The sequence below is a fragment of the Leucopleurus acutus genome, assembly GCF_964270905.1.
Source record: "Leucopleurus acutus genome assembly, chromosome: 10".
Classification (NCBI taxonomy): Eukaryota; Metazoa; Chordata; class Mammalia; order Artiodactyla; family Delphinidae; genus Leucopleurus; species Leucopleurus acutus.
Window position 1 is genome coordinate 46,436,062 of NC_139153.1, and position 21,275 is coordinate 46,457,336.

At 41.5% G+C, this 21,275-nt stretch overlaps 1 protein-coding gene and 1 long non-coding RNA gene across 3 annotated transcripts in view; one reads left to right on the plus strand and one right to left on the minus strand.

Moving 5' to 3' along the window:
- Positions 1–21,275, plus strand: part of LOC309968017 — a 170,405-nt gene that overhangs the window by 11,253 nt on the left and 137,877 nt on the right. The window lies entirely within an intron of this gene.
- On the minus strand, positions 6,356–13,287 carry HIGD1A (HIG1 hypoxia inducible domain family member 1A). 2 transcript variants are annotated; one of them, XM_082849101.1, is made up of 4 exons: positions 13,212–13,287; positions 8,839–8,953; positions 8,061–8,195; positions 6,356–7,380 (listed from the first exon to the last, which is right to left on the minus strand). In XM_082849101.1, the coding sequence occupies exons 2-4, from the start codon at positions 8,933–8,935 to the stop codon at positions 7,331–7,333; spliced, it is 282 nt and encodes a 93-aa protein (XP_082705227.1). In that variant the 5' UTR covers positions 8,936–8,953; positions 13,212–13,287; the 3' UTR covers positions 6,356–7,330. The 2 variants fall into 2 exon arrangements, with proteins under 2 accessions (XP_082705227.1, XP_082705226.1); XM_082849100.1 differs by lacking the exon at positions 13,212–13,287 and having other exon boundaries at positions 8,839–12,798.

Sequence of the window (21,275 nt, forward strand, 5' to 3'; positions counted from 1 at the left end):
AAAGTGCTTTGTAAACTGAAATGCTCTTCAGCTGTCATGCGTTATACAGACTTAGCTGTTTTGCCTCAAAATGGAAGTAAGGTTTGCTGCAGCTTAAAACCAAGGCTCCATTTGGCTCTCCCCATTTCAGGGCTCTCCTCTTAATGGACCTCAGCTTTGCAGGTCCAACATCTAATTTGGTCATTAAACCAGGAGTGTCTCTTGGGACCAGACTTATGCCAGCCATGGTATTAAGTGATTAACGTGTAAACAAGAACACTGAGGCACTAGTTTACACTAGAGGATTTGTCACCCATATCCAGAGCTCCTCCTTTCCCAGAATCAGACACCCATGAAGCCAAGAGTCATCAGAAAGATATTGTGAGCGATTCAGAGCAAACAGAAGCCAACTGCGTTGAAATATTTTTGGCCCAGGGTTAAGCCTTATTAAACATTCTACTTCACCGTCAGAAGCACCCATAGATAAAAATTGGCCATGGTCTCCAGGTTCAAGTTCCTTCTCGCTAAAAGGTGCTGGATACACACTGCCAGTTCTGCCTCTTCATCTCCCCATGAATTTGGGGTTTCTTTTTTGGCTGCCAGCCTCTCAGAGTCCCCTGCTCCCCGCACACTCTGCCTTTTAACTTAACACCATTTTGGCTATAGTCAAGTCCTATTTTATCCATGGAGCAATTTTGTCTAAGACGTGTTTGTATATATGGTGATCTCATTCATCATATGTTGACTTTATTAGAAGACTCAATGTTCTGCCAAGATTCATTAGTCCTTAGTTCCAAGGGACCTCTCTGATGGCTGAGATCTACCGTGGCTCTCCTCCAAGCATAATGGATTGGTAATATATTTTCTATTTCCCCCCCCAAATTTCTCAGTTTCACTCTTGGTTCACATCATCGTCTTTCAAAACACTTGGATGAAAGTCATCTTGTCTCAGTGATACCTGGTTTCTCCCCTGGTGATTAGGTCTCCAATGCCTTGTGTACTTACTAGTTTTTAATTTACTGCCTCCACAGTAAGTGGAATCTTATCTTATTCCACAGTAAGTGGAATCTTATGTGGGAATCTCCGCAGCTTCCTTTTTTTTTTTTTTAGTTGAAGTATAGTTGATTTACAATGTTCTGTTAATTACTGCTGTACAGCAAAGTGATTCATTTATACATATATACATTCTTTTTTTAAATATTCTTTTCCATTATGGTTTATCATAGGAGATTGCATATAGTTCTCTGTGCTATACAATATGACCTTGTTTTTTATCCATTCTATATACAAAGGTTTACATCTGCTGACATTAACCTCCCACACTATCCCTCCCTCAACCCCCTTCTCCTTGGCAACCACCAGTCTGTTCTGTCTGTGAGTCTGTTTCTGTTTCATAGGTTCATTTGAGTCATATCTTAGATTCCACATATAAGTGATATCATATGGTATTTGTCTTTCTCTTTCTGACTTTACTTAGTATGATAATCTCTAGTTGCTTCCACTCATCTTCCTTCTTATATAAAGACCAAAACAAATACTGACTGAGGATTTTTATATATGAAAACACCTGAGGATAAAGCAGCTACAGTATATTGGAAAAAAGTATTGGGTTTGGGACCTCAGTAGGGAGTAAGTGTGCATGTGTGTGCAGTGGAAGGTGGAAATGAAGGGAAGGGAAGAACAGGTATTTCTTGGACAGGCATTATTTTATGAACCTGCCTTCTGTTCCATCATGCAGTCTTTCCATGAGACCAGGGGTCTCAAGTTCTGGATTTGGGTCCCAGCTCTCTCACTTTTCAGTTGTGTGGACTTGAGTAAATTACAGCTTTCCACATGGAAAAAGTCAGGATAATACATACTTCATTTTTTGTGAGGGACTTTAACGAGTATTAAAGCACTTTATGTACAGCAAAGCACTATACAAAGTGTTACCATAGTGGAACACGCATTGTGTTTTAAACTCAAATATAGCAAGATTTGTAAAAAGGTAAAGTTCACCATGGCCTGGGAGGGTTCAGAGTTTACCAAAAGTAGAATTGGGTTGGGTCTTTAAGGAGTGCACTGAATTGTCAGGAAGGGGGAACATTCAGGAAAGGACTAGAGTCCAAGCAGAGGTGTCAGGGGCAGTGGTGAGCACAGGGCTTTTGCATCAGTGGCTCTGCTGGAGCTAGGTGGCAGGACAGGAGATGAAGGGCCTAGGCAACAAGGAAAAGAAAAGAACAAATCTGAGTGATGAAGGACTCTGCTTATGAAAAATGGCAGAACTTGGTGGCTGGCTTTATAGTGATAAATGAACAGGAGGAAGGAAAGACACTTCTGCGTTTGAGCCCAGGGTGTGACAGTGTGAGATGGAGATCCCTGACAGGAACGGGTGATCTCAGGAGCACCAGTAGGGAAGGCAGTAAGTATAGCTGCAGATAAGCTGAGTTTAGGTCATAGGGCTCTAGCTGAAAGGTATGATGATGGCATTTCTACCTCACGTTGTAAACTTTTAGTCACTCTGTGATACTTCAGAGTTACACTGGGAACAGGAAATAGGCCTAACACCAATGTTATAAGCAGCTCAGGATACTACAGAGGGGACCTGTTCCTGGGTTCCTCTGCAGGGACCAACTGGATGCTGGCCTCCACTCTGGAACTATTTATCACTGCTGAATTTAGGAGAAAATGTCCTAACTTTTGTCTTGCTAAAAACAAATTATTTTGCCCCATTTCAGTGACTAAGGGGAAAGTAAGCTCTCTTTATCTAAGAATAAAGCCAGGACACATGAGTAGTAGTGGCTCTTACATGAACTTATAGCAGCAGGTAAATCACTCACTAAGAAAGTGGCAATCAGGTCATGGTTGGTGCATGTTTGGTTTCCTTTCTCCAACTTCCCGTTCAATTTGAAGAGCTTTCAAACAGGATTAGGTATATAAATAATTGGCAGTTCCACTATTTGACACATGAGAACTTTCAAATACTTTATGTTCATTCAGCTTTGTTCTGGCCTTTGTTTTGATGGGCTGCAAATTTAATGGGGGTAGAGCCTAAATTTCAAGTTCCTGAAACTCTGAGCAGTGTTTCCTCATCGGTGAGGCAAGAGGCGTGGTCTGCATGACCTGTCCTCTACTCCATAGTTCTGACTCCGTGGTACAGAAGCAGAGGCTACTTTGGGGATTTATGTGTGGAGTCAAATTCCAGCTGTCACCACCAGATGTCACTAGTGCTCGTTAACTAGAAATAGGCTGATAACTTTTTGCCCGGAATAGCAGGATCCTGAATATAAAAATACAAAAACCTACTTACTTTTTTTATTTTGAAGTTTAGAATTTTATTTATTTTTTATACAGCAGGTTCTTATTAGTTATCCATTTTATACATATTAGTGTATACATGTCAATCCCGATCTCCCAATTCATCCCATCACCCCCAGCCGCTTTTCCCCCTTGGTGTCCATACGTTTGTTCTCTACATCTGTGTCTTAGTTTCTGCTCTGCAAACCAGTTCATCTGTACCATTTTTCTAGGTTCCACATATATGCCTTAATATACGATATTTGTTTTTCTCTTTCTGACTTAATTCACTCTGTATGACAGCCTCTAGATCCATCCATGTCTCTACAAATGACCTAATTTCGTTCCTTTTTATGGCTAATATTCCATTGTGTATATGTACCACATCTTCTTTATCCATTCGTCTATCGATGGGCATTTCGGTTGCTTCCATGACCTGGCTATTGTAAATAGTGCTGCAATGAACATTGGGGTGCATGTGTTTTTTTGAATTATGGTTTTCTCTGGGTATATGCCCAGTAGTGGGATTGCTGGATCATATGGTAATTCTATTTTTAGTTTTTTAAGGAACCTCCATACTGTTCTCCATAGTGGCTGTATCAATTTACATTCCCACCAACAGTGCAAGAGGGTTCCCTTTTCTCCACACCCTCTGCAGCATTTGTTGTTTGTAGATTTTCTGATGCCCATTCTAACTGGTGTGAGGTGATACCTCATTGTAGTTTTGATTTGCATTTCTCTGATAATTAGTGATGTTGAGCAGCTTTTCATGTGCTTCTTCGCCATCTGTTTGTCTTCTTTGGAGAAATGTCTATTTAGGTCTTCTGCCCAGTTTTGGATTGGGTGTTTCTTTTTTTAATATTGAGCTGCATGAGCTGTTTATATATTTTGGAGATTAATCCTTTGTCCATTGATTCATTTGCAAACATTTTCTCCCATTCTGAGGGTTCTCTTTTTGTTTTGGTTGTAGTTTCCTTTGCTGTGCAAAAGCTTTGAAGTTTCATTAGGTCCCATTTGTTTATTTTTGTTATTTCCATTACTCTAGGAGGTGGATCAAAAAAGATCTTGCTGTGATTTATGGCAAAGAGTGTTCTTCCTATGTTTTCCTCTAAGAGTTTTATAGTGTCCGGTCTTACATTTAGGTTTCTAATCCATTTTGAGTTTATTTTTGTGTATGGTGTTAGGGAGTGTTCTAATTTCATTCTTTTACATGTAGCTGTCCAGCCTTCCCAGCACCACTTATTGAAGAGACTGTCTTCTCCATTGTATATCCTTGCCTCCTTTTTCATAGATTAGTTGACCATAGGTGCCTGGGTTTGTCTCTGGGCTTTCTATCCTGTTCCACTGATCTGTATTTCTGCTTTTGTGCCAGTACCATATTGTCTTGATTACTGTAGCTTTGTAGTATAGTCTGAAGTCAGGGAGTCTGATTCCTCCAGCTCCATTTTTTTCCCTCGAGACTGCTTTGGCTATTCGGGATCTTTTGTGTCTCCATACAAATTTTAAGATTTTTTGTTCTAGTTCTGTAAAAACTGCCATTGGTAATTTGATAGGGATTGCATTGAATCTGTAGATTGCTTTGGGTGGTATAGTCATTTTCACAATGTTGATTATTCCAATCCAAGAACATGGTATATCTCTCCATGTTTGTATCATCTTTAATTTCTTTCATCAGTGTCTTAAGGTGATGTTCTAACTTAAGATGAAAAATCATCTTAAGTTAGAACACCACTTCCTTGGGGATACCTTCTCTGACTCCAGCCCTGGGTTAGGTCCCCCAGTCTGCTGCATCCTATACCTAGTATTTATCATGCTTTTTGAAACCACTGATCTAATGCCAGCCTTCTGTGCTAGACTGTAAGTTGTGAGAGGAGGGCCCACACACCTTCTGTGCTGCCACATTCCCAAGCCTAACAGTAACAATGGTAACAGCAGCCATTCAGAGATTACTAATGCATCAGGTGCTATGCTAAGCCCTTTTATGTTCACCATTGCATTTTATCTTCCCGGCAACCCTAGGCCACTGACATTGTCCCCACTTTACTGATGAGGAAACCATGGCTGCTCGGCTCCTAAGTGGCAAAACCATGAACCCAGGTCTGACTCAGGAAAAAGTAGTGTTACATCCACTTGAGCCACTTTTAAGAACTTCCATAATCTGATGCCAGCCTATTCATCCACCCTAATTTACCACTGTCTTCTTCAGGCAAGCACCCTTACTTATTGTCTCCTGATCACTTAATATGCTCACTACAGTCTCAACATTTTGCTCCTGTTCTTCTATCCTCTGGGATTTGTCTAGATCAATTTCTCTCAAATTAGTATTTATTTAACAAAATCAATAATGTACTCATCCATTAGAAAGTTTCTGAAACTTGTTCACAAATTTGTTCTTCTATAGAAGGCTTATCCTTCATGAAATAATTGTTAGGACTGCCTACAAGCAACTCCTATAATGTCTACTGGAGGCTGAGAAGAGTTCCTTGTAATAGCTTATATTTTTAAAGCACATTTCCCATAGACCCATGTAATGATCTATAAACTAGATAGGACTATAGAAATTACATAGTCCAATCTCTCATTTCTAACTAGCAGAAAACTGAGAAAACCTTGATTGGTCCAGGTTATATAGTCAGTGGAGCAGTGAGCCAAGACCATGCCGTACCCTCTTGTCTAACAGTACTAATTTATGGTAGCCGCTGCCACGCAGCATTAACTTCACAAAGGCCAACATTTCAAGTCTCTGTTGGCATCTACTGCTTGACTGCCTAGGTTCCAGTCCCAAACCTACAACCTTCTCTAGCTTATGTGACCTTGGGTTAATTACTTAAAACTATTCATACCTCAGTCTCCTCCTCCATGAAATGAGGATCATAGCTCCTACTTCTTAGGGTTGTTAGGGAACTTAAATGACATTTTACATGAAAAGTGCTTAGAGCAGTGTGTGGCACACAGTAAATGCTCGATAAACGTTAGCTATTATTCCTGTTTGTTAAATAGTCTTTAACTATGGCTCCTACAAAAGGCATAAAATGTTCTCCCTCTTTTCTTGGAACTACTTGTGCTACTTTGAAGAATGATAGTTTTTTCCAAATTGAAATAAATACAAGACATTTGATGTGTTCACTTACTTTAATAACATTACATTTACCATGTTATCACCATGGAATGTAAATTCAGGTTAGACAAGAGAATCTCACAAGTACAACAAAGCATTCTGTAGTATACCAAAGTTTGTATAATGTCTGACCAAACCAGCTTGCTCATAAATCTCTTCCATTACAGGCGATTTATTTAGTTTAACATTTATGATTCTTTCAGAGGAAATAAACAGACTGCACACATTTAAAAAGTATTTTTCATTTACCTTTGCATTAGCACTTAAAATACACACTTCTATTTCAAAATGCCATTTAAAAATTATTCTAATATAACAGCAGCAAACTATAATTCTGCAATTACAAAACAGCTAAATGGGGATCTACAGTTAAGTTATTCTCATGTTTACAACTATGATTCTGAAACAGATACTACTTCAAAGCAGCTGTTACCAGCTCTTTAGGTTTGGTTTAAAAACACACACATAGTTGCTGGGAGGTTTATAATGTTGTATTCCGTGCACTGTTCTGAAAGGGTTCTTCGAGAGCCAGCCAGACCTTAAAAACAGTACTCAGTCCACAAGGCAGTCAGAAAGAGTTAAATTAACTGGGGTAAATAGGATTCCTACATTACATCAAAAGCGTATGATATTCTGCAGCAACTGGGAGCATTTTCAGGTTTGGCATGTTGTCCTCTTTACAACTAATTTTATCAGAAGAGTTTAAGAAGGTGGACACTGTACCACTATCCAGTGCATTTAAAAGTGACATGTTTTTGTGCTCATCTGACTCCCCTGAATGACTTAGCTAGTGAACTAGTCACCAGGCAAATCAAGCCTGCAAGAAAGGAAGCCAATATTCAAATTACTATGTTATTGTCTGACCCACAGAATTTATTTTCAACATAAACATATAACCTCAATATGAGATGTCTAACTAAAGCAAGCACCACCGAGACCAAGACAGCATCTCCTCTTCTAAGGTTTAGGTTTTGCCCAGAATTCTTGATACATGGAATAGCCCATACCTAAAGAAAAAGAATGCTAGTTAAGCATTTAAATATTTTCTTCAGTGTTAAAAAGTTAAAAACAGTTCATAAAATAGCTAAAAGTAGCACCCTTGCTAGCATACAATATTTACAAGGGGAACCAGGCACCAGGCTGCTTACATTCTTGCTTTCTTAAACAATTCAAATTTCTAAAATTCTTTTTACACAAGTTCCCAAGTATCTCAAGGCCAGTGTGACTAGCTCAGACTGTTAAAATATCAATATTTATCTGGCAACCTTAAAAGGAGTTACTCTTGCTATATAATACCAGATAAAGTCAATTAATTATAAAGCCTATAAAAGCATGTAATATCTTTTCCACCTTCAAAAACTCAATAAAACAGCAATCATGTCTCTCCCAGATGATGGATCTTATTACCAACCCTATTTACATATCTAGACTCTTCAACGAAATTATAAACTCAGTGATGGGCAGTACTATCTTTTCTTTCTTTCTTTAAAACCTTAGTAAGATTATATCATAGACAGTAAAACTATGTCACTACTTGAACTATTTTTATTCAGTTTTTATGTGAAAATGAATATAAGTGATATTTGCAAACTGCTTCAAAGTCAGCTAAAAGTATCTACCTTGTTTTATTTACAAAGAAATCCATTAATGGGGAGCCACAAATTTGAAATGTCCTGTAGGAACCTACCAAGAGTCATTGCTCCCACAACAAAGCCTTGGGCTGCCACGCGCATGTGGATCAGGTGAACAGACATTTTAGTATTGCCCCTGCTCTTCAATTTATATAATCCATATGCAACGATTGCTGCAAAACCTGCCATTCCTGTAAAACAGACAGTCACAAGTATGTCAGATGCATGCGGGCAGGGAATCAAGATGATTTTATCATCAATCAATGTTCTATTTTTTTTTATAAGGATGCTTTAGGAGACCATTAACCAGCTAACATACAAATTGAATTTTTAATTTTCCCCCCTCAGAACTAAAACTCCACAATTGGAAGCAAACAGTAGCAGATCCAGAAAGTTAAGATCATCTTTAAAATGTGGGCTTGTGAAGCCAGTAAATAAATTCCTTTAAGAGTGCCAGGGGAACTCTTCTCTGTCTTACTTTCGTCCCCAAGGGCAATCAGTTAATATAGTAGAGACTGTAATGAACCACAACTGTGAGTATAACAACTCTTAGTCTTGTGAGTCCTTCCAGCAAATCATTGAGACTGATGGTAGTCTTGGGGTCCCAACACATTCACTGAAATAAGTCACTAAAACAAGAAGTCTGACTACACAGAGAAGAATTTTTATAATGAGAGCTACATCATACCAATCTAAGCATATTTCAAGATATGAAAAAATATTCAAAAATAAATGCTTTCAGGAAATTCTTGATGAACCAAACAAGTTTACCACACTTCTATCTACTGTGTTAAAGCTTACAATAGCTTATTAGACCATCAAAGTCAAACTTACCAATGGGGACAAATGGTGCCTCTCTAGCTTTTCGGATAAGTTTAGATCCCTGACCTTCATCATATGAAGAAAGAGAAACATCTGTGTCACTTGACATGGTGATTGAAGAATCTTCCTGAAATAGAATTTCCATGAGGTTCTGCAGTTAAAAGCATACTTCTTTTATAAGACTATTCCTTTAAGTGGTACCAAAAAAGGCAAGATACTGGCCTGATTATATGAACTAGAGGGCAGAAAAAAAGATTCATTTCTATCACAAAGGGACCAAGGCTCCATTCTCCTTTTTTGGTCAGTTTTTTTTACACAGGACGCTAGTAGGCATTTCATCACAATAAAGTAATAACAAATTCAATTTCACCTTAGTCACAGTAACTATGTACATACTTCCTTCTGACTGAGCTGAACAGACTATAAACTTTACCCATAGATAAAAAAGGGAGTCAAACATAGTATATAACTGCACAAGTCTCTGATTGACGTCAATTACAATAAACTCAAAAGTGAACTGCCATTACCCATATAGTCTTACCTTAGCTTCTGGGTTTTTCATGTGCATAACACTCCCTTCAGTAATAACAGCTCTCATTCAACACTCTGCTATTCAAGGGGTTTAGTAGTAGTCAAGGTCCTCAAAGAAAATCCAACTCTAGAGGGGAGGCTTAGTGCTTAGTTTGAAAAGTGAGATTGTCCCTCCAAGCCCCCATCCTCATTGGGAAGAGTCCAATTCTGTCATCTGACAGAGAAGAAAACCTTAATCCCAATGAGTTGTACAGTATCACACAGCTAGATAGAAGAAATTAGGACTAGACTTTCTCTTCTTTTTTGTGCTCCATTACCTGCTAATTGAATAAACCCTTACTTTCTCTGAGCTTTTATTATATACAAGGTTCAACAAGCTCAAGGTTCAGGATGCTCACTATATATTTGAAGAGATAGAATGTAAACACTGAAATAATGTTTCACAAATTAGATTCTTTAAAATAGACATGCCAGAGTGTGATCACTTTGCCAACAGAGACAATGAGAATTTAGAGTGTGATGTCTTTTGGATAAAAAAGTTTGGGAAGTTTCAGAGAAATATTTGAGATTGGCTTTCAAGATACTACATAAGTGGTGACTTCCCTGGCGGTCCAGTGGTTAAGTCTCTACACTTCCACTGCAGGGGGCATGAGTTCAATCCCCCGCCAGGGAACTAAGATCCTCTACGCTGTGCGGTAAACAAAACAAAACAAAACAAACCATCAACAAGATACTATATAAATGTACTAGATGGTAAGATTAAATACTGTATTTATTTTAGGCCGGTATGTTTATTAGTTTCCGTCATAACCAATCTAAACTTCCCAAAGGCAATAGTTTCAAAAACTTTTCTGTTTTTATCACAAATCCTCCTTCAACCTCCCTCACCAACCCCACATTCTAATCACATTAAACTTCTTATAGATGCTCTCTAAACCTCCGAGCCTTTGCACAAGCTACTTCCTCTGCCTAAAACGTTTCTTCCCTTTTCATTTCCTTCAGGTACTCTTTCTGGGCTAAGACTTCCCATTTTTCGGTTTCTTGCCTTAACTGACCTGCTCTGGAAAGTCTTCTCTGACTCTCCCAGTTTATGATAAGTGCTTTGGTTACGCAGTCCCATAGGACCCGATGCTTTCTCTATAATAACTCTTTCTTATAAATGCAAGTTTAACTGTTTTTCTCACTAGAATCCTTGAAGTCAGGAGGTTACACCTGTCCTGCTTGTGTCTATACCATAGCCTGGCATGATGCTTATTACATAAAGTAGACCACAAAATGTTTGTTGAATAAATTGTAAAGTAATATTTTCAACAATTAAAATTATTCTCAGGTAATTAGGAAAATTTAGTGAAAACTAACAATTATACACATTTGTAGAGTCAGTAATAAAAATGTCAAGCTGTATGTACATAAGTGCTTATTTTTCTTTTAATTCTGATATTGTATCTATGAAAGAACACATGATAACCTGAGTAGGTCTTGGAGCCTTGCAACCACAAGAGACAAAACCATTATATACCACAATCCACTTTTAAAAACTAGCACCTTCTTTTACATATATAAAAGCATGTTTTCTTCCTCTGCCTTAATTATTCCTAAACTAAGAAGTCATTTGGGAATTGTCTTTAAAAGCAAGAAAGTTGGTAGTTTTTCCTTTAATCTCTCACATCTGGATAACTTTTAACTGTCCAACAGGTCAATGGTGCAAAAGTTCCCTTCTCCTTCCTTTCAGGAGGGAGGCGGATCACCTTTCAGCAGTTTGTACCAGCAGGACATTAGATCTGGCTTTCAGAAAGTAGTCCCTGGGGAAAGAATCAGGGTGTGAGGGAACCATGTGGTCATTATGTCTCAAGTGACTAATGATAATCTGTCTCTGATCCAGAACACCTTGTGTGCACATTTCAGGATAAAATAAAGGGGAATATTAGAAGTCCAATATATCACAAAGTTATGTTACTCTGTGGTTCAAATTATATATCTAGCATAATATATATCTGTAACACTCCCTGAGTAAAAGATTTTGATAATTCTCTTCCTAATGACCACCTAGAAGTTTCCCAAGTATTCATGATTTATAGCCACCTAAATACAAAATGGTTCACTTTTAAAATATCAGGGTAAGTACAGATCATATAACTTGAGAGTAAAAACCCAGATTATTAATCCATGCCAATAGGCTTATTTTACAGAAGCAAAAAAAAAAAAAAAAAAAAGGTTATGAAGGGTAAAATGAACTGCTCAACAACAGGAATACATCTCTGGCAGGGTAGGATTAGAACCCAGCTCTCCTGATACACAGTTGTGGGTTCTTTTGATTGACAATATATTGCCAAATCATCTGTCTTATAATGCTGGTATGTATTTAATCTGAAAAACATTTAAAATCCACTCCTTAACAGGAGCCCACATCTCTTTCTTTGAATTGTAAAAAATGTCAGTCATGCCTAAAATTAAATGGAACCTTCTTTCCCAGTGACTTAATTCATCTAACGATTTCAAGTGTGATTTGAAGATTTTTTTTTTTCCCTAGCGCCACTTCTGAATTTTCCTTTATTATAATTTTCTCATCCACCTGCAGCAGCTGACCCAGATCTCTGTCGGAAAGTTGAACAGGTACAAAAAGAGGAACCTATAACCAGATACTCAAAGCCAGTTTGGAAAACACGAAGTAGTCTGTAAACTTGGTAAGATACTACTGAAGACCTTTCCAAATGCATGGGAACCTAGAAGAGGCATAAGGGAACTGGAGCTGCCCAGCATCACGTGATGTAAAAGACTTAAGGATCTTCACAGCCCGTCATTTTGGTCACTGGAACTACTATCTAACAACCATGGTTTCAAATTTTGATTTTGCATCCGTTACCTGTCAGCCTGTTTAAAATGGCTGCAAGGCGCCACCCCGGAAGATTCTGATTCAGATGGTCTGGGGCAGGGCCCAAGGAATCTGTATCTTAAGAAGACCCCTTCAAGAGATTCTGGTGCACAGGGAAGCAAGAGAACCCCTGGTATACAGAACTCAAATACGATTATCATTGCTGGGGCGTGGTACCGCTTCAATCCATCATAACTTTTCATCCAAACCGGTCTGGGTACTTCCGAAAGCAGAGATTCCTTCCATAGGGATTACCCCGAAGAAGGAAATAACTGCTTCCCGCACAGGTAAAACAAAAGAGGCGAATAAACCTGCCGAATCATTTCGGCTGCTTCCAATACTAATCCCCTGCTATGTTTTGTAATTTCTAATCTGGCAGGTTTACTTTTTCGGGAGAAATGTAAATTACGGCAGAGATGCTTGATACATGCCCGGGTCCTTGTTAACCTTCCTAGGGCCGAAGAGGGTCGCCAAACGTGGAACGGAATAGCGGCCCGGGGAGAAGATGAAGCCGATGGCAGGAAGGTCGTTTGGTTTTACGCCCTCCTCTCAACCCTTCAACTTTCCTCCCCTCTGTCTTCTTGTGACCTTGTCAGGACTCCATGGTCTGAGCGCCCGCCCTCTCAATCCCTCCTCACCCACCCCGCTCTACGAGTTCCCCGAAGTCGGCCCCAGCCCCGTCCCTCCCCAGCTCCAGCCCCGTCCCTCCCCAGCTCCATCCGCGAGGCTTCGCTCCTCAAGCCTTTGCTGCATCCCCTCATAGGCTCCGTACGCCCTCACCAGCCTCCCCTGCACCGCGAGGTGGGGCCTGAGCCCCGCCAACCAGACTTCGCCCCCTTCAGCCCAGGCATCGCCCCCACTCCCAGTCCTGCGATCCCCAACCCTCCCAAGGTGCTCTCAGCCTGGCCCAGCGCGGCCTCACTTCTTCCCATCCCACTGCCCGGCGTCCCCCGCTCCCAAAACCCCGGCATGCATCACTTACAACTGCACGACGTCGCAGGTTCCTACCGGCTCCTACCAGCTGCTGACCCACCTCGCGCAACAGCAGTCTGCCCGGCTTTTCCCAGTTCCGCCCACAGCCGGCCTCAGCCAATCAGAAGCCAGTGGCTGGTACGCCAGTGTCGGTGCCGGTGGGTGAGTGCGGGCCTGTACGCAGTGGGTGGGGCGGCCCGGAGCGAGCTCCGGATTGGCTGGGGCGACGTGCGCGGGCGGTGACTCCGCGTCCCCGGCTGTCACGTAGCGATCGCGTCAGAGGTGAGAGGTCGGCGACCGGGGTTCCGCTGAGGACGCTGGAGGAGTCTTGGCCCTTGGCCCGGCGGTACTTGAGATTACTCTCGCCCTTTTTCTCTCGGGTCGCGGCGGCGGCAGCGAGCACCGCGAAGGCGGTGTCCCGAGCGCCGGCCGGGCGGGGCCGCGGATCAGGGAGTTCAACCGCGGCAGGTCCTTGGGGTGCTGCGGGTGAGGAGGGAGCATGTTCCTGCCTTCGGGGGCGCCGGCGGCGGTGGGGCGCTGGAGCCGCTCCCAAGCCCTGGCGGTTATCCGCCACGAACGTGCGCTGTCGGCCTCCGGCTTGGCGCTTACACGGTAGTGGGAGGAAGCCACTCATTGCAAGCACGGGTGACTCCACCTAGATCGGGGTGGTTTACCTGAGGAAAGAAGTGTCAGAGGCCCCTTGTGGCAGTGAACTTCCCGGGACAGAGCCCCAGATTTGTTCGTAGAGCAATCGATAGCTACCTGGCGAATTAGTGCAGGGCCTCAAGCGCTACCGTGGGGACTCTAACTAAACTAGAATCTCTGGATGTAACCACGAAACGAGGCAGACTGCCAAGTGCTTTATCCCACAGGTAGAAGCTCAGTGTTTTAGGCTCAGGATTTTGAAAATCTTTTGTCTCATAATTGAGTTAAAACACTGGTAGGAAACATTCATGCTGAGTACGATAAATTAAAAACCCTTTACTTTGGTCATGTGGAGTACTTTCAGCTGCTTGAGGGCACGTATTTTGTCTGGTTCATGCAGGCATCTCCTTGAACACTGTCTTTGAGCTCAGTAGGGCCTCAATAGTGTTAAAAGAAGAAGTGACAGGGGCTTCCCTGGTGGCACAGCGGTTAAGAATCCGCTTGCCAGTGCAGGGGACACGGGTTTGAGCCCTGGTCCGGGAAGATCCTACATGCCGCAAAGCAACTAAGCCCGTGCGCCATAACTGCTGAGCCTGTGCTCTAGAGCCCGCGAGCCACAACTACTGAGCCCGTGCTCCTAGAGTCCGTGCTCCACAAGAGAAGCCACCGCAATGAGAAGCCCGCGCACCGCAACGAAGACCCAACGCAGCCAAAAATAAAATAAATAAACAAAATAAATGAATTTATTAAAAAAAAAAAGAAGTGACAACTAATGCAGTAGCTGGATGGCTTAAAAGATAAGTAGGGGGCAATTCCTTGGCGGTTCAGTGGTTAGGACTCCACGCTTCCATTTCAGGGGGCACGGGTCGATCCCTGGTCGGGGAGCTAAGATCCTGCATGCCTGCATGCTGGGGCAGTGCAGCCAAAAAAATTTTTGGAAAAAAAAAAAGGAAGTAGGAAGATAAGGAACTCATTTAGGGTAATTAAAGCGATAAAAGAGCTTGACAGATTTGAATATGAAAGTCATGCATAAGTAAAGCAAGGGCTTCCCTGGTGGCGCAGTGGTTAAGAATCCTCCTGCCAATGCAGGGGATATGGGTTTGAGCCCTGGTCTGGGAAGATCCCACATGCCACAGAGCAACTAAGCCCGTGCGCCACACCTACTGAGCCCACGTGCCACAGCTGTTGAAGCCCGCGCGCCTAGAGCCTGTGCTCCAAAACAAAGAGAAGCCATCTCAATGAGAAGCCCAGGCACCACAAGGAAGAGTAGCCCCCGCTCCCCACAGCTAGAGAAAGCCCGCGCACAGCAACGAAGATCCAACGCAGCCAAAAATAAATAACTAAATTAATTAATTAAATTTTTAAAAAAGTAAAGTAGAAGTCAAGTCCTTTGATTCTGGAAAAACAAAGGCTAACTGCAGCAGTGACCACAGCATGTTCATTCCTGAAGAGGATTTATATGAATCAAAATAATGTTCGCTAATTTGCTAATTTCCAGAGAATGAGATTTGGGGTCAGGCAGACCAGTGCTGGTCCCAATTTAGCCATATACTAGCCATGACCTTGGGCTTCACTTTCTTCCTTTGTAAAGTGGGGAATAAAAGTAGTGGTGGTTAATGGGGAAATACATGTAGAGTGTTAGCTATTAGTTTAAAAATTCCTATGCCATGCATTGTCCAGAAAGATGCAGACCCTGCCCTATTTGTTTAAGAAATGATCTCATCATATGTAGAAACAAAAATCTTGGTAAATGGTGATGATGCCTATCTGTATCAGATGATGCAGAAGTTTTTTTAAAGATTGTTCGCTACTTTATTCAGTATCATGTTAAAAGAAAACAACAGTGACAGATGATTAAACTATTAAAATCTTCATAATAATTTTTCATAAGACATTGGTGACAAATGTACAACATATATTATTCCATTCTTCTTACTTTGTGTTATTTCAAAGTATAATATTGATGCAAAAGACTTTAAAAAATTATTTGGGTTCTCATGTATTAAATTAATCCACCTGTAATTTATAGGAAGGCAGCACAAGAAGTCTCTGACAGCTTTGCTAATTTCCCCTCTTTAGGGAGCCTCTGTAACTTCTCATGCTCCAAGTAGCTGTCCGCACATGATCATATGCACTATAAGAGAAATGGGCTTCTAAACTCAGATTTGGGCTAAGGCTCAGCTTAAAGCTACACTATCTGTTTTTTGACATCCTTAAAAAAATACTGTGTGATCTTTGTGGAATTTTGTCTAAAACAAATATTAAAACTTTTGAGAAAATTGGTAATATCTATGACTATTTTCAAACTACAGTTGAGAGTCACAGTCAGCAAATACTGGACATGTATATTGTGCCCTGTACAGGACTCAGAAATTAGACTCAGTTCCTTCCCTGAAATAATTTATCATCTGATTAGGTCAAAGGAACAGGTATAGAAAAGTATCAAAAACAGTCTGTGATAGGTGCTTTGAATGGAAATCCAGGCAGATATCATAGTGAGCGAGCAGTTTCAAAGAAGGCTTCTTGGGACAGGGGCTTGAATGAGTGGGCTTTGAAGGATGACTAGCATGTAAATAAGTTGAAAGAATATTCCAGAAAAAGGAAACAGTGGGCAGAGGAATAGAGGTAGACGATGGGATTGTAGCTCTGGCATGGAGGACAGTGAGTGGGGAAAAGGCAAAAATCTGTGACTAAAGCAGAGTCAGAGAATAATGGAAAGTAGGCCTAAGCTTACTGGGGAGGACCTTAAACACTAATCAAAGAACTTGGACAATATTATATTAGGTGGCCCTTGAAGGTTTTGGAGCAGGATGTTTCAAGAGCTGAGTGAATTTGAGGTACTTGGTAGTGAAGTTGAATGCATTAGAAAAGGACTATTAGCATTTCTCTGCCAGAAAACAAGACTACTCAGTATGTAGCTTATTATATTCTTTATATTGAAGCCATATCCTGGGTCTTAAGGATAGGGAAGGCTGCTACATGCTGTAGTGTCACCCCCTACCACCTTGACAAGGCCTGCTGCTTTAAAGTAGCAATAGTCCATACAGTCCAGTCTCCAGGGAGAATTGACTAGGGTCCGGACTATCATAAAATTTCAGACTCCATAGCACGTCCGTAACTGAACATAATTATCTCTCTCTTCTCCTTCCCCCTGCTCTGGACACCCCTTCCTCATAATCCTGTACTTTCTCTTTAAATTCCCTGACTTGGTTGGTAGAACTGCTTTCCATCCCACTAACTGAACATGAAACCTGGGTAAATCCTTGATGCTACTCCTACTTTTGTGCACATGTAGCCAGTGACATGTGGGCAGATAACTGAATGACAAGGGGCAAGCCTTCTGAAGATCGGTGGCAGAGGTGAGACTGTGCCTTCCCTCTCATAGTACTGTGCTCTGACCAAACTGGCCCAGCGATGTTCAGAGGATCATTTATACAGGAAAGCACTTAAACAGATTAAATAAGGAAATACATTTGCATCATTTTACCCTTGATGCAAGACTGTTTTCACTGATAATATTTTCCAACAAAAAACTGTGCGGTTGTCACTAAAAAATGGATCTTGGATTCACTGAAGCTCCTCAGAACTCCTTTTTGTTCTTCCTGTTAGTTATTTGGTTGGGGGGATGGACACGGAACTTCTCTAACTGAGCTGAAGCCCTCCTGCCTCATTCCCTTGCTTTGGAGATAATTGGATTTGGAATTAACAACAGAACCATCTCGTCTTAAAAATTTATATAATTTTATGTATACCTGAAACTAACACAACATTGTAAATCAACTATACTCCAATAAAAATTAAAAAAAAGAAAAAGGTAATGCAAATCATACAATGACCAAAAAATTTATATAATTTTATATCCTATATAATTTATTAAATGTGCCTTTTAGCAGAGAATGAGGAAGCAGAATTGGGTAAATCCTTGATGGTCTTGGTCTTTTAGTTTTATGTAGTTTATATACTGATTTTAAAAAAGAGAAAATTTGTAATCTTATATAAGCTATATAACTGAAAAGATTGACTTATTTTTATAATCTGTATTTGTACAGGTAATTTGACTAGATTGCGCAAAGAAAGAATCGATCACTGGAAGCAAAAGCTTTCTGTTCACCACAGGTGAACAGCTCTTTCCACCAGAAAGGATAAACACGATTTTCCACCTGGGCTCCGCAGCTGGCTCCTGGTACTTGGTATGATGGAGAGTACCGTGGTTATGCATGAACGTTGGGTTACAAGCACCCTGGCATCAGAACCTCTGTTAAACATTTTCGCCCACAGCACCTGATGGTGTGCTGCACATGGAAAATACTTGTTGACTCAAGACTATCTCTCCGCAGAGGTGAGTACCTGAGTTCAGGGACTCTAGCTGCATTTCAGCTACTGGGGCTGCAGTAGCTGGGCAGGGACTGTGGGCTCCTGTGGCTTCTTAATTCTCGTGATCACCCACCATTGACAGTCTCCCTTTCAGAACCCTCCTCTCCTCTCCCCCACTGCCTTGGATACTGATGGCCTCTCTGCTTCCCCCCACTCTGTCTCTCCCAACAATGATTTAGGGCTATTTTTACAGCCTGCTAATTCTCTGAGAATGAGGTGCCTCTTATGGAAGGCACTGCCATACTCAATGGCACTGCAAATAGGTTTCTGTTGACATCTCCAAGCCCTCCACGTCATTTTGCCGTGACACTGATTGTGAGGCACCATCTGTTTGTCTTGATGGCTTAATGAATTGAGGGCTCATAAACGTAGCCGACATCTGAATGAGATCCATATCTCAGTAAGGACAGGATAATGGTCTCCTTTGCCAGAGATGGATGGACAATTACTTCTATAACTCTGAGAGAAAAATGGATTATGCAGACAGACACTTCACCCAAATTGGTGGCCCTGAATTACTGTCCCTGTGCTGATGCTTTTGCTCAGGGACAGGAACCCGCCTATCCTGTTTCTGGAAAACCTGGAAAAGGAAGATTATGTGCCTGACCCAAGTTCACTCAGTGAATCAGCAGACAAGTGCTAGCCATCAAAGTCCTTCTGCTACTTTGTTTTATGAGAGTCAGAAGAGTTTCTAGAATGATGAGTATTAAAATAACTGTAGAAAAAGTGACCTCATAACCTTGGCCTGTCTCCTAGTACAGTATGTCTGATTAGAGGGAAATGACAGGCCATGAGATGGCTAAGCATTAAGTGCCCCGCGCAGATCATGATTTCTCCTGAAATTGGGAGAGTTGTTGCTTAAGGGCAGTTCGCTCTTTCCTTTAGCTGGGATCTGGAATCCTTGTGATCCCTGAGCTATAGTGAGAGAGTGTCCCTGGCCTCCCTCTTACCTGCAAGTATCTTACATCAGAAACAAGCAGCACCACATGCAGCTACCCAAACAGCCTGCTGTACAACACCAGCACACGCTCAGCGCCTCCCATTCTCTGGGCACACTGCTACGTACTTAATGTACTCAAGTGATCGTTAAAACAGCTCCATCAAGTAAATATTATTATCCCCATTTTACACATGAGGAAACTGAGGTTCGGCATGGTTAAGTAACTTGCTTATGTTTCCATGGAAGCAGAGGCAGGATTTGAATCCAGTCCTGTTTAGCTCATACCCTTTCTGGAAGGTTCCATTGCCTCTGTGCTTTCTTTTCCTTGCCTGTGCCTGGTCTTTCTCTTACCTTCCATTTCCCCTGTTAGAATCCTTATCAGTCAACACTTTTGTTCTGAAATATGTGTGTGTGTGTAGGTATATCTATATATGTATGTATATATTCACAAACACATGCACTTTCATATCTGTATATCTATATTCATAGATATTACAGATATTTATAAATAGAGGTATAAATAAAATGAGGAAAAGGTGTACCCCTCAAATGTGTTTTTTTTAAAGGGGAATGTAATTTATTTATTTTTAAAATAAATTTATTTATTTTATTTATTTATTTTTGGCTGTGTTGGGTCTTCGTTGCTGCGCTCAGGCTTTCTCTAGTTGCGGTGAGCGGGGGCTACTCTTTGTTGCGGTGCGCGGGCTTCTCATTGCGGTGGCTTCTTGTTGCGGAGCACGGGCTCTAGGCGCGCGGGCTTCAGTAGTTGTGGCACATGGGCTCAGTATTTGTGGCTCATGGGCTCTGGAGCGCAGGCTCAGTGGTTGTGGCGCAAGGGCTTAGTTGCTCTGTGGCATGTGGGATTTTCCCAGACCAGGGAATCGAACTTGTGTCCCCTGCATTGGCAGGTGGATTCTTAACTACTGCACCACCAGTGAAGTCCCCCCTCAAATGTTAATGCTGGTTTTATCTGAGTATAGAATAATAATTTGTGATTTTCATTTTTTTCTCTGTGTTTTTCTTTTCTATATTTATCAAACCAAATTTATTGTGATCACAAAACACTTTTTAAAATCTTTTATATCCTTTCAACTTCATATGCTACTACCTTTGTAAATAAAATCTTTCCTGATCTTCAAGCTGATGCTGCCCCTTTTTCTGTTTCTTTCTTTTTTTTTTTGCCCACGCCGTGCGGCTTGCAAGATCTTAGTTCCCCAACCAAGGATTGAGCCTGGGCCACAGCAGTGAAAGTGCCAAGTCCTAATCACTGGACCACCAGGGAATTCCCTGATGCTACCCATTTTTCTTTTGAAACACACTCCCTTTCCCTAGCACTTTATATTTTGTTGAGTCATTTTTAGCATTTTGCTTTGTATTCTGTGTAACCTTAGTTTCTCGGGGCTCCACTCAGATATGAAGAGTCAGGGAAGCACACCTAATAATAGAAATGGTAACAGAAGAGTTATTAATCCAATCTGCTCCCATCAAGAAAGCTAGGATCTTCCTGCTATATCCACTATATGCCAGTCTTACATCTCTTTTCATCCCTGTGATCTTAGCTGTGTCTCCACATTGCTGTTCCCATGACATGAGTCAACTGTCATGCTCACTCTGGTGTTTACACATGATGCTGTCCCGTCTCCTATCACTTGGTGCTAAGCTACGCCCCATTATTCTATCAGGCCCCATACAGTTCAGGCTGTGCCTCTGTTCTTTTTCACTTTGTTGAAGTTGAGGAAGGACATCTCTTCCCACCCAGGTTGTACTTTTTCAAGTACAACCCGTACAATTTACCCATTCCCCTTGTTTTCTTAATCTCTGATAAAACCTGTTGTGTGACAACTCTTATGTTTGAGTTTTTCTGTCTTACGGCACCCCTCCCCTCCCCTCTTGTCTAGAGGAACTTGTACTAAGCTAAGTCAGGGGTCAGAGTAATCTGACCCAATCCTTCCCTGTTCTCAGTCAAGGGCCCTGGACAGAAGGGCCCACAGCTGTGCTTTTGTGCTCCCTCCTCCCGTTCTCTCTCTCTCTCTCTCTCTCTCTCTCTCTCTCTCTGTCTCTCTCTCTCTGTCTCTCTCTCTCTCTGTCTCTCTCTCTCTCTCTCTCTCTCTCTCT

Coding starts and splice junctions, on each gene's coding strand:
- HIGD1A (XM_082849100.1), bottom strand. CDS start 8,971: ATGGAAATTCTATTTCAGGAAGATTCTTCAATCACCATGTCAAGTGAC. Junction 8,196..8,838: donor GGCACCATTTGTCCCCATTG/GTAAGTTTGACT, acceptor TCTGTTTTACAG/GAATGGCAGGTTTTGCAGCA. Junction 7,381..8,060: donor TGTGGGAGCAATGACTCTTG/GTAGGTTCCTAC, acceptor CTTTTTCTTTAG/GTATGGGCTATTCCATGTAT.